At 29.8% G+C, this 12,471-nt stretch overlaps 3 protein-coding genes across 9 annotated transcripts; 2 read left to right on the top strand and 1 right to left on the bottom strand.

The window, feature by feature from the left end:
• The first annotated feature begins 484 nt into the window (after positions 1 to 484).
• On the top strand, positions 485 to 4,072 carry Atg13 (Autophagy-related 13). 2 transcript variants are annotated; one of them, XM_076326106.1, is made up of 5 exons: positions 485 to 1,322; positions 1,853 to 2,201; positions 2,326 to 2,509; positions 2,596 to 2,920; positions 3,001 to 4,072. In XM_076326106.1, exons 1-5 carry the CDS (start codon positions 1,170 to 1,172, stop codon positions 3,211 to 3,213), a joined length of 1,224 nt encoding a protein of 407 aa, XP_076182221.1. In that variant the 5' UTR covers positions 485 to 1,169; the 3' UTR covers positions 3,214 to 4,072. The 2 variants fall into 2 exon arrangements, with proteins under 2 accessions (XP_076182221.1, XP_076182220.1); XM_076326105.1 differs by having other exon boundaries at positions 1,154 to 1,322; positions 2,596 to 2,929; positions 3,001 to 4,071.
• A 633-nt stretch (positions 4,073 to 4,705) lies between these two features.
• Uch-l5 (ubiquitin carboxy-terminal hydrolase L5) lies at positions 4,706 to 6,668 on the top strand. Its single transcript, XM_076326117.1, has 6 exons — positions 4,706 to 4,799; positions 4,991 to 5,054; positions 5,391 to 5,496; positions 5,576 to 5,763; positions 5,850 to 6,047; positions 6,113 to 6,668. The coding sequence occupies exons 1-6, from the start codon at positions 4,724 to 4,726 to the stop codon at positions 6,414 to 6,416; spliced, it is 936 nt and encodes a 311-aa protein (XP_076182232.1). The 5' UTR covers positions 4,706 to 4,723; the 3' UTR covers positions 6,417 to 6,668.
• Positions 6,612 to 11,981, bottom strand: LOC143154202 (uncharacterized). 6 transcript variants are annotated; one of them, XM_076326111.1, is made up of 10 exons: positions 10,154 to 11,981; positions 9,396 to 9,552; positions 8,907 to 9,290; positions 8,416 to 8,801; positions 8,142 to 8,333; positions 7,889 to 8,082; positions 7,613 to 7,788; positions 7,284 to 7,536; positions 7,002 to 7,153; positions 6,612 to 6,795 (listed from the first exon to the last, which is right to left on the bottom strand). In XM_076326111.1, the coding sequence occupies exons 2-10, from the start codon at positions 9,541 to 9,543 to the stop codon at positions 6,653 to 6,655; spliced, it is 2,028 nt and encodes a 675-aa protein (XP_076182226.1). In that variant the 5' UTR covers positions 9,544 to 9,552; positions 10,154 to 11,981; the 3' UTR covers positions 6,612 to 6,652. The 6 variants fall into 6 exon arrangements, 5 of the variants coding, with proteins under 5 accessions (XP_076182226.1, XP_076182224.1, XP_076182223.1 ...); XM_076326109.1 differs by having other exon boundaries at positions 8,416 to 9,290; positions 10,154 to 10,211; positions 11,842 to 11,920; XR_012994023.1 differs by having other exon boundaries at positions 6,862 to 7,153; positions 8,416 to 9,290.
• Between the last annotated feature and the right edge of the window lie 490 nt (positions 11,982 to 12,471).

Below are 12,471 nucleotides of genomic sequence, written 5' to 3'. Positions count from 1 at the left end.
TGTATATCTATATGTATGTATATAGACGCGAAATACCACCAGCACTATCGTATCCAACATTTGTACGAAAGATTATTGTATATTTATAACATAAATATTAAATTTCATTACATTGGTTAATAATTTCCAATTAAACACAATTTTGTAAATAAAACTTTAACCACATTTAGAATATATCTTTTGATTGATTTAGTTTTCTTGGTACTGTACGTCTAACCTCCATATTGAAAAGTTCAAGAATTGTATAATTAATCTAATCTGTAACCCATTTAACAGTAAACGCAATGAAATAATATTTAGTAATAATTTAAAAAACATGAAAAACAGGAATGAAATGTGATAAAATTTTTCTAGGTTTTATCGAATAAAATCGTTGAACCAATAGAAATGTTTGGAGAATATAGGGAAAGAGAGAAATTTCCCTAGTGGAATCAGACATTCAAGCTGACAAGCTGGTAATTGTTTTTCGAACGCAGTCAGATTCTATGATTCGAGGATTTTAAACATTGCATTGTTAAGAAGGAAATATTTGTTATTTTTATCGTCTTTCTTGTTCCACATATAAATGCAAATGCATATAAAAAGATTTTCTTACCACTGACTCAGCGGATTGATGATGCATGTTTTTCATGTGAACGCTTCTTATCTTAAGGTAGATACTTAATTGCGATACGAAACACGATCGATGCACAGCGTGCTATTAGAATAGTGAAATAAGAACTATATTCGATACTTATACGTATTATTCGAGAAAAGCGACACTCACATTGATCAATCTTGACTAGTATTTTCGAGTTCGTCTCTGTACCTGACCAACCGCGTCCACAGTTATTTGAAATAAAATCGAATCTTCTCGGTATACCTCACCTGCCACGCAACTGTATGCAACACAATGCTACGACATGATGTCCATGCTGTTGTCAAATTATTGTTTTGCGACTGGACTTCCCGCATTAACAAGTCCTAGAAAGAAGAAGAATCGTTTGCTGTCTCGAGTACGGTGGTTCACACACATGAGTGTTAAAAACGATCTCACCATGTAGTTTTACAAGCAGTTCGTGGAGATGTTTTGGCACATTCAAAATTCCATTCAGTTTAGTGCAATCCGATGTTTTGATTGGACATCAGTGTTTCTTTAAAAAGAATTGTACGAAGAAAACAGCACTAAAATGTCTACATTAAAATTAAGTGTGCAAGATAAAAAGGACTTGGATAAGTTCACCAAATTCTTGGCATTGAAAGCTGCTCAAATTATAGTGCAGTCGAGGTCAGGTGAAAAGGTCAGCACAAAAAGTAAGCCAAATTCTTCTGGAACAAACTGGGTAAGTTTTTTTACTTATAATTGTTTTTATATGTTATTGATAATCTACAAATTTTTTATTATACTTTTCAGAACCCTTTTGCTTCATCAGTTTATTTTTTTTTTTTTATCACATTTGAAAGATTCTTTGTCAATACCTGCATTTAAGAAGAATTTAGTATTCACTAGAAACAATAAATAATTGTCGTATATATTGCATGTTAACTTTGATCTATATCAAAGTGAAAAACAAAGTATGTCACATATATTTAACATTGATAATAAGCTATCTTCTGTGCGTTTAAATGCAAAGTTTTATTTTTTGCTCATATATTTGGGTTTAAATATTTATAAGAACAATAGTCAGGATGACATCATTTTTTAAAGAGGAATTCAATTTTAATTATATATAAAAATGCATGTCAACTTTTATGGTAGTTTAATAAAGCAAAACTATAAATCTAATCGAAAACATACAATTGACATTGATACGGATTAATGATTAATGAACATGTTTATAATTTTATACATATGTATCCTTTTGTTGTGTAGTTCAACTTAGCTATTCATGATGTACCAGAAGTTTTGGCTGAAGCCAAAAGGGCACTATGTGGAGAAATGATAAATTCAACCATACCTCTTTGTATTGAAATCTCTTTGAGAACCGTTGAAGGTGACACAATGGTTTTAGAAACATGGAGCCTTGGTATTATGCCAGAACATAGTGATCCCACTATAAGAGTAACATATACTGTGTACAACAGAATGGGTATTTTATTGAAATCATTATTGTCTGTATCAAGAATTATTCCAGCTTACAAATTGAGCAGAAGACAAAGTCCAGATTCTTATGTTATTTGTTATAGAATTTATATGGGAGAACCGCAGCTACACACATTAGGTACAAAATTATTTTACTTTATATTAGTTTTTTATTAAACATGTTTTTTTTAAAGCTATACAGTTTCATTATTTTAATAATCCTTGACAATGATAATAGATATTAAAATTAATTCTTGTTATAGGTGACAATTATAAAAATGTCAGAGTAGGTCAATTGTGCACACCTGTGGGTACTATTCATTTATCAGTATCGTATAGAACAAAAATGACTATATCTCCTACTCATACTGGTCGTGATTCAATAATGTTAAAGAGTGATCATTTTCATTCTGACCTAAGTCCTCGTCATGCAAGATATCAACAGAGGTAAGTTATAATTGATATAACTTTCAATTTTTTGTTTCTATTAAAATGCAAACATATTTCAAACAATTTTTGCATTTACATTTTAGCGAAGAAACATCAAAATCTCTAAGCGACACTATCAAAGTTGGAGCGTTTGTAGTTAATAAGCATGTTACTGTTAATGAAGAGGATTTTGTTATACCAGATGTACCTTTCAGTTCTTTGCTAACTCCCAGGCAAACTTCACCTCCTCCAGTCTCAGTGGCTGAGACTACAAATACAAAGACTGCAACAACAACTACTACAACAGATAGCAGCAATGGAAACATTGAAAGACTTACAAATGATAACACAACGTCAAAATGTAACTCCCAAAATGGATCTAGAAGAAGTAGTTGTTCAATGACCAGTGCCAACGACGATTTTATTATGGTAGATTTGGTAATTAACGTTCCTACAATTATGGTTCACTTATGATATGGTGTATCTAAACTCTGGAAATACTATTTCAGAAAACCCCTTTTGCAGTGACTAATACCAATAGTGATTTAGGAGCATTTTATCGTGAATGTCAAAGTGCACCACAACTTCAAACTTTTGTGAAAGAAGAGACACTTGAAGAACAAATAGAAGATCTTACCAAACAGTTGGAAACATTTGAAACCAAGGGACGATTGTATGAGGATATTCTGTCATCATTATGTCATACAGAAAATAATAATTAATATGAAAATTAAATAATGCAATGCTAGGTGCTTCTGGAAGAAGTGTAATTATCTACAAGTTACATAGAGTATCTTGTTATAGATTTATTCGATTTTTAGTATACACGTTATAATATTTCAAAAAAGCATTTCAATGAAGCTTTCCGCCAAATATTAACGCGTGTAATCGCATATGAACAAATTAGATACATATAGTTGAACGAAGATTTACGTATAAAATAAAAAACAAACATTGTTCGATCATACGTATGTGCATTTGGCTTTATATGTTGACTTACTCATATTTTTATACCGATTACCAACTATCAATTCAATATCTAAAATTCAATAATTGATAATTTTTCAATTTAAAATGCTTTAACCTCTTCGTGCACATAGTATTGTTTTCAATGCACACCAGTTTCAAACAATTTATATTGTTACTGCAATATTAACTGTATTTTCCTTTTATAGATTATTCTTTAAAATTGTTACATCACTTGTAATCATATTCAATGTGATTTTTTAATAAAATAATAAAACAATTGTGAAACAAATTGGAATTAAAATTCTAAAAAATACTTTTTGCAATTGTATTATATTTGTGACAAGACAGACTACTGATGTATATTGAAAAAAAAAGTTTACTTCATGTAGGTGCACCACGAAGAAGTTAAATTATTTGTTTGCTTACTATTACCTTGTAACTTTTACTCGTATTAACTGTATACTAAAATCTGTTGTAAATTTAATGTATACTGTTGATTGAAAAATTCATTAATGTAATGCTAATTAATGAGAAACATCAATGATGGTTAGGTAATATATTTTAAAATTTTAATTAATTTATTGCTTGTACATAGTGTAAATTGTGCTTTAGCGTTGTAATATTAATTGATGATTATAAAAGAATTGTATAATTTTCTCATGTTTTATTAATCCCATCACATAATAGATAAGGCTATGCTGGCAGATCCATATACACTTAACTTTGTTAAATTATTAGATTTGAAGTTCAGTAACAGATACCAAAATATTTTTAATAAGGTTTTAAAATTATTATATGTAAAATTTAATTACATCAATAGAATTGATTTTGCTTTTATTTCAAATCGAATTTAATGATTCCAAAAGAGCAAATTCGAATTGTTAAACTGCTTAACGTTCACGTCATCATTATGGAAAAACTATTGAAACATTAATTATTTAATGTTACATTTTATTGTTTTTTTTAAGGATTGAATCTTTCCTTTGTATAATATATTTCTTTTTTTCAGCTATAATAATAGTTATAATATAATATGATCGAAAAAGGAATACATTAACAATTATTTAAGGTAGTACTCGTATCGTTTTTAATTATTTACGTCGATTGAACAACTGCTTCGGACAGCGAAGCAATTTTTATTGTACTGTAACATTGAAATAGAATTTACTTTATTGACACGTCTGAACAGTTTAAACTAATGGGTTGGAATACTGACGGTGAATGACCGTTATGTTTTCAGTTGCGGCAAATAATGAATGAAAGATGGCGGACTCAGCGGGCAATTGGTGTCTCATCGAAAGTGATCCTGGTGTTTTTACGGAATTAATCAAAGAATTTGGTACATTTTTACGTATTTAATGTCAATTTATTTTATATTATTTTTATCGCTACTGAAATAATCCATGCACACTTATGTTAAAAGATAACTGCTTTTCTTGACAATTACTTTGTGCATTTACATTTTGAAATGCTTTATTTTTGAAATGCATACATCTATAAAGCCTTTAATATACTTATTCATATTTATAGGTGTTAAAGGAGCTCAGGTGGAAGAACTATGGAGTTTGGAGGATGAACAGTTCGATGATTTAAAGTGAGTATTTAATTTGTCTGACTTAACCTATTAGTGTATCTAAACTACAGGGCCGGCGTAAGACGGTAAGCATGGCAGGAAGGTGCAATGCTTGAGGGCACTGGGAGTCTCTAAGCACGAAATAAATTTTAAACATACCAAAAAATGAATAATAAATTGCTGTAAAATATATACTAATTAAAATCTACTACAATTTCGTAGTTTTCAATAAGTCCTTTAAAAGATATTCCTCAAGCTCTTAAAGATTACTATGTAGTTGATTTATGAGCACTTGATATGTTTGCATTGGCCTATTCTTATTTTGTGTTTCTTATTTCATTGTAATTCTTATTTTAGGCCAATACATGGTTTGATATTCCTATTTAAATGGGTTCAGGATGATGAACCCTCTGGAAATATTGTTCAAGATAGTAGATTGGATAAAATATTTTTTGCAAAACAGGTGAGCATAACAATAGGTTAAATGTTATAGTATTGTCAATGACACTTATGAAATAATGAAAATTTTTTTTTCTTTCTAGGTGATTAATAATGCATGTGCAACACAAGCAATATTAAGTGTATTGTTGAATTGCAAGCATTCTGATATATTGCTGGGATCAAATTTGGAAGAATTTAAAAATTTTTGCCAAAGCTTCGATGCTAGTACAAGAGGGCTTGCTCTTAGTAATTCTGATGTAATAAGAGAAGTACATAATTCTTTTTCAAGGTATTTTTCATATACTAATCATGTACACATAATATTAAATACTAATTATTTTCATTATACTAAATATGAACACAATTTTTTTACAGGCAAACACTATTTGAATATGACTCAAAAAAGACATCTAAAGATGACGATGTATTTCATTTTGTGAGTTATGTACCAATCGATGGTCGTTTGTACGAGTTAGATGGATTAAAAGATGGACCAATGGATCTAGGTCCATGTCCACTTGGAGAACAATGGGTTCAAGCAGCAAAGCCTATAATAGAAAAAAGAATAAATAAGTGAGTCCTAAACACTTAAATTTTTCTTTCATTCATTTGGTATACTAACTACAAAATATTTATAGATACAATGAAGGAGAAATACATTTTAATTTAATGGCAATCGTGACGGATAGAAAAACATTATACGAACGACAGAAAGCGAATGTTTGTGATCCAGCCGAGTTGGAGCATTTACAGACACTAATAGAAAAAGAAATTCGAAAATCCAAGATATATCAGATTGAAAATAATAGAAGAAAACATAATTATCTTCCATTGATAATGGAATTACTTAAGATGCTTGCTAAAGAGGGTAAGCTTGTACCTCTTTATCAGAGAGCAAAGGAAAAAGCTTTGGAAAAAGAATCCAAGAAGAACACAGTTTGAGTTTAGGTCTTGTGACTGGATGAAAATATCGGTGGATTGTATGTATAATGTATAGGCATCGATGAATAAACTGTAATGTCTCTTTTTAAAAATAAATGTAAATATAAAAAATTTTTTTTATCATAAATGTTAAAAATTGTATTATTTTTAAATGACGTGATATTGGAAAATTCTGCAGTTTAATAAATGATGTAATAAGATATTCAATATTTTTAATTAACTTTTGAATTAATATATCATTCCGTATCAATATTGTCACTTATATCTTTATCTATAATATGAACCTTCCCATTACTATAAGATAGTCTAGGAAGAAATTTATCGGTTAATTCATTTTTTATATCACGTATTTTATCAGTATACAAGTAGTCCACAATATCTGAAAAAAGAAAAGTTAGAATTATTATTATGCAATAAGATTTTTTAATATTTACAATAAACCCACAATAAATAGCCGCGTTGTGGTTGAATCTTAGCCGGAGATTCAAAAGATCAATTCTAGAGACAAATTCGCTACCGTCCCTCCTTAAAAAGCTTCTTATCAGGGGGTTACTGCACAACTTTTTTTTATGTTTGTGAACTTACAAGGAAAGTCCTTTGTGCCTATTTTCGTAGTCGATTCTTTTACAAGATAAAAAAATACTTTACATAAAAAAACAGTAGTAACACCTTCAAAGTATTTAGCAACATTTGGCCATATTATTTCTCGAGTATGTGAGATTCCTTTTCCATAAATGCTGTAATAAGATCTTATTATGCATAACATAGTTTTTATATTTTATATAAAAAGATAATATATAGTATTAATATTGTATTTAAGTTTGTATTTAAAATTCGAATTCATTATATATCTTTATAATTACTTACTATTCAATTAATTTTATTTTGATATCATTTAAATAAATAGGTTCTGGACAAAACAATTGCATATGCAATTGATGCATCCAAAGTACTTTTAGTACATTGTGGTCTATGTTTAGTTTCTCTTCTATTTTTAGCCAAACTGGTTTTGGAAGGGTAGCATCTTTTATGTCTTCCAGTTTCTCAGATAATGTCGTGTCCATAATAGTTTTTATAAATTTACCAATCAATGGTAATGTCCACTTAACTTGTGACAATGCTAGAGTAAAATTCCATATTCGTTTTTAAAACTAAAATGTTATAAGGTTTGTAATTGCATATATATAAGAACTCACGTTTCCCTATATGAGAGTCCTGCATTTTTTTAAGAAGTTGATAACGTAACCAAACTGAATGACTTGTACGTCCTAACATTTTGGCTAGATCACAAAATCTATGTTTTTGGTTTCTTTGGTTTACACGTCTGTTCTTCATGTACAGTAAAATTTTTTCATCCTCCATTAATGTGTACCTATGAAAATATATCATTATAATATATATTTATATAACAGAAATTTAAATTATATTAATAAATTCATTTATGTATAGCACACGAATATTTAATATTGCACCTTTTAAAAGTTTTTTCATATTTTCCATTTATATTTCTAAATCTGTGATAAACACTGTACAGTGTCCTCCATGGCAATCCATTTGCTATAAACTGAACAAATTTTTGTCTCTCTGTCATACTTCTTATGTAGAATTGTTTACCATTCTTCATACAAAGAAATGGGTCCACATTTTTGGGGTCCCAATTATGAATCTATGTATAAAAAGCTTGTTAATTAAAAAAAAAGATATAATGATAATAATCAAACATACTTCACAGAATGCTTTCCAATTATTCTTGATAATTTCATCTTCATTAGGTGAAAATACTCCTTTTTTAATTGGGCCATGACTTAAAAATAATTGCTTTTCCACTTTTGTTAATGGTTTTGAGCCGGCCGTATGTTCAATTTTATGTTGCGGTGGTACTTGATGTATCATTTGTACTTCTAAATCATACAATCTCTAAAATAATAGAACCTAATGAAATGATTTCTAAAATTAAAAACGTGAAATAATTAGAAAAGATTTTGAACTAAATATTCACTTTCTTAGCTTGTTCAGACATAGTTCCTTCCTCATTTTCTGTGTCTGATAGAATGTTTAATTCTCCTAGGACATTGTTTATCGTGTTATAAGTCTCATCAGCATCTTCATTATCGACATCTGATGTTATAAAACTTTTATTGGTACTGTTTGTAACTTTTGTCTTATCATTCAATTTTTTTTTTCCTTTCAAATAAAGTTTAGTCTTTGTTTTATTTATTTGATTACTATTATCATCTTCAGTAGATTTATCATGTTCATCATTATTGGCAATAAAGAGAGGATCTACTGGTGGATCTTTGGATAATTCCATATTCTGGTCATTTTGCGCATTATCATTTAGCGTTGAAGATAAAAAATCTGATGGTATTTTAGTTTCTTCAAAGTCTATCACAGAATTTAAATCATGTAACATATCAATAGCTTCTACATCATTTAAACTGTTATCATATAATTCTGATTTAAGTATATCGGATAGCTGATCATAATCACCAACGTTACTAATTTTTCGTTTTCTTCGTTTACTAGGAGTATTATCTTCATTTGGATAATGTTTTTCTTTTTTACAAGATGGAGGTGTTCCTTGAGATTTAGAACGGCATTCCATTGAATTTGTACCTACAGTACTAGGAGAAAACATATCAGGACTATTTATATTTTCTACTTTAATGTCTTTTACATCTATGAATTCATGTGATTCTGTATTTTCCATGGGACTAAAACGTAGATCCTCTAATTTACAAATACTAATTACAGAATTTTGACTATCATTTATTAAGTGATCATCATCGGTCCCTGTTATATTTGTATTGTTCTCATTGTTTCTTGAATTAAAGACTGCATTCTCAGTTTGCACATTTTGATTATTATTAGTAGCTAGAAAAATTTATTATTTATTAGTAGCTGGAATATTTTTATTGTTAGTGTCTTGTTTAATAGAATTATTTTTTACAGTAATATTATGTATAAACATTTCTTTACTTTCATTACTTGCACATTCTGTATTGCTGCGTTCCTCTTGAGCTGTTCGAATACTAGAATCAACATTAGATGTATTGTTTAATTCTACTTTCCTTTTTTTTAATGGCTGCAAACTTTTTGGATTGGGACTTAAAACATCGGCAGTCATTTTTAAAGACTATTAAATAAAAAAATTTCAATTATTCTATTAAAAATATAAACTCATAATGTAAAATACTTTATGTGTCTGATTATTTGTAGAGTAGAAGTACCAAAGAAGCTATGGGGAACAATATAAAACCGTTTATATTTAACTGTTGACAGATTACTTTGCAATGACATATGGTATGTAATTATGGAAAAGTTCCAATCTATTTAATTTTGACACCTAAGTCCTTTGATACTTCCACTCTATAACTATGTTAAACTTTTAAACAATAGATAACAATTATATTACAAATACAGTTATTTAAGATGGTTTTCTACGATTAAAAAAGACACCCATTGTTGCAATTTTCATTTTGAATCATTTAAGAAATAATATTCAAATATTACAAATAGTTTATTGTCATCATTGTACTGTTAATGTAATATTTGCCGCAACAGTGGACTCAAATAAGGTTATATTTTTTATGAACGACATAATAAGGAAGACAGTAATTATACGCCAGTCTTCTGATACAATAGTTTCACAGGCGATGTTTAAATGTTTCGAACACATTACGTTTATTATTTTCCTGTTAATATATTTATTGTGACAATGATCACACTGAACTAACCTGTTACTCTGTATACCGATGGTAAACCGCGAGGTTTGCGAACAACTTCAACTCCTACCTGTAGAATTTGGAGAGAATTAATCGAATGGTTGCCCAAAACTGATCTTATTGGTTAATCTTAAAGGCGATTCGAATAAGTTAAATAGAGTTCAGTATTCGAACAAAATACAATAATTCTCTTGTTTAAAGATTAAATTTTAACACACGATTGAAGAAAGTAAACAATCCATATCACTGTTTATGTTTTTCAGTTCGAACAGAATCCGTTCATGCGAACGACCCGTATCTATAGAATGAAAAACCCACTGACCGAACTTTAAAGCGATACCGAATATTTATTGGTGTAGTAGTTACTAGTGCAAACGAAATGAAATATTCTGTTTCTCATTGTATCCTCCTAAGAGTATTATTAATGAATTTATGAGGTTTCCCCGATGAAAACAAGCCTGAACATGACTTTATTTGAACAATTTTCAATTGTACATAGTTGAAAGTGTTTCAGAAATTATTTGATTAAATTTTGATTAAAAATAGTCGGAATGGGGTCTTGTTTGTACTCATTTTAATCAGGAAAACCTCACCAATAAATTGATACTACTTTCGTAAAGATATAACGAAAAATATACAAAATTTCAATTTGCAATAGTTTGTCACAAGGATACGATTTCTATCTCTTTGAAGTTTCGACCGCGAGCGATAGATTCGTATGTGATATTAAATTTTTCGCTACCGAACGCTATAGTCGTTTCGGCTATATGAAAGATAACATGCAAAACAACGACTAAATCCAGGTTGACACCGAAATCGCACTTCGTGCAACTGTTCTGATATTCGTGAAGTCTAAGAATATTGGCGTGTTTCCACCCAATGGTCGAAACTTTAAAGCGAGGTCACGCGCGTATCAGTATGTCAATCGATAATGTAAAATATTAGTTTTATTTTATATTATATCTTTACGAGATACATCGATGAATTATCGAGCATCTTTAGATAAAAATAGATTCAAGCTCGACCTATTTTGGATAATTTTGAACTACATTTCCGACAAGTAACTGAAAATTAAAATATTTAAAAGGTAGTTAAAAATTGTCTAGACATTGAATTTAATCACATTTTCATTGGGAAAGTTTTACGAATGAATTTTTCATCTGCGTGGTGTCGCTTTGAAGTTACAGCCACTGCCATTGTTCTATTTCGCTCATTTTCGGTCTTATGTCCCATGTACTATCCTATTCGAGCGGTCTGTTTGAATTTGAACAATCGCGAGAAAACATTTTTCAACGACCTTTAATCAAACAAACCCTTCGAGTAAAATTGGAACATCGGTCAGAACTGTGTAGGTACAATTGGTCCAACAACATTCTATTTCGTTGTGGAAACATTTTTCCATGAATTATACGGACGAGAAAGTGTTAACCGCGCTTGAGGCAAATTGTTAGAGAAAACGGTAAATCTCAAAGAAATATTTTAAATCGAAAGTATTATAGGAACAAATTTGAATCGTAACTACTTTATCGAAATATTTCCTATACACGTGTAATATTTTACAAGATGCATAATTTTCAATCTCGAGCCATGACAATTTCCTTTAATTAAAAAAATTCCAATTGGCGATCGAGAGTCGTAACGCAACTTTCAAATTTTTGTATTACATTCTGATAAAGTAATGCAGAGTTTAAGTTTGTTACTTTTAAAGGTGTTGGTATATTCATAGGGGCACGTGTCCCTTTTTCGTTTGCCTTGTCACGCTCCTGGAGCCAGTTGCCTCGAAAGCGGTGTAGTGTAGCGATTTTTATCTTGAACCGAGGCATAGCCATGCGTAAATCGACTGACGAGGAAAGTGAATGGTATGTACTGGGCGAGATAAAGCAACAGCGATCAAGTTTCGCCTTATATGCACTCGTTGGCCGTAACTTCAAAGCGACGCCGCACGAGTATCGTTGTCCTGGCGCTAATGAAAAATAAAAATTATTGCGTTGTTTATCGTGCGTCTATGAGAGGACTATCACTGGATTGGCGAGGTCGATGAAAACGAGTTTCTTTTTTTAAACGTCATCGTTGTTAACGTTGGAATTCGAATTTGTTATTGATCACTCTTTAAGTAATTCTATCTTGGTTTTATTTCTATAAATATTTAAATTAAGTTTCGAATAACGGTTAAAGATACTTAAAACCCCCTGTTTGGAAGTACAATGATTTTTAATTATATTTGGAATGCAGTGAGAGAACTTTCAAGATATTACAATTTCAGAATTAAGTACATATATTGTATATAATATAATACGAGACAAAATAAATAACGCGTTTCATTCTAATTC

The sequence above is a fragment of the Ptiloglossa arizonensis genome, chromosome 14 (assembly GCF_051014685.1).
Source record: "Ptiloglossa arizonensis isolate GNS036 chromosome 14, iyPtiAriz1_principal, whole genome shotgun sequence".
In the NCBI taxonomy this organism is placed as follows: Eukaryota; Metazoa; Arthropoda; class Insecta; order Hymenoptera; family Colletidae; genus Ptiloglossa; species Ptiloglossa arizonensis.
This window is presented reverse-complemented; position numbering and strand designations above follow the sequence as displayed.

What these genes read in the sequence shown, in the direction of transcription:
- Atg13 (XM_076326105.1), top strand. Translation starts at nt 1,170, where the DNA reads ATGTCTACATTAAAATTAAGTGTGCAAGATAAAAAGGACTTGGATAAG. An exon ending in ATTCTTCTGGAACAAACTGG is followed by an intron (nt 1,323 to 1,852) that starts GTAAGTTTTTTT and finishes TTTGTTGTGTAG; the next exon opens with TTCAACTTAGCTATTCATGA. An exon ending in CATGCAAGATATCAACAGAG is followed by an intron (nt 2,510 to 2,595) that starts GTAAGTTATAAT and finishes TTTACATTTTAG; the next exon opens with CGAAGAAACATCAAAATCTC.
- LOC143154202 (XM_076326108.1), bottom strand. Translation starts at nt 9,543, where the DNA reads ATGACTGCCGATGTTTTAAGTCCCAATCCAAAAAGTTTGCAGCCATTA. An exon ending in TATGAAAAAACTTTTAAAAG is followed by an intron (nt 7,789 to 7,888) that starts GTGCAATATTAA and finishes ATATTTTCATAG; the next exon opens with GTACACATTAATGGAGGATG. An exon ending in AAAATAAAATTAATTGAATA is followed by an intron (nt 7,154 to 7,283) that starts GTAAGTAATTAT and finishes ATCTTATTACAG; the next exon opens with CATTTATGGAAAAGGAATCT.
- Uch-l5 (XM_076326117.1), top strand. Translation starts at nt 4,724, where the DNA reads ATGGCGGACTCAGCGGGCAATTGGTGTCTCATCGAAAGTGATCCTGGT. An exon ending in GAACAGTTCGATGATTTAAA is followed by an intron (nt 5,055 to 5,390) that starts GTGAGTATTTAA and finishes TTCTTATTTTAG; the next exon opens with GCCAATACATGGTTTGATAT. An exon ending in AAATATTTTTTGCAAAACAG is followed by an intron (nt 5,497 to 5,575) that starts GTGAGCATAACA and finishes TTTTCTTTCTAG; the next exon opens with GTGATTAATAATGCATGTGC.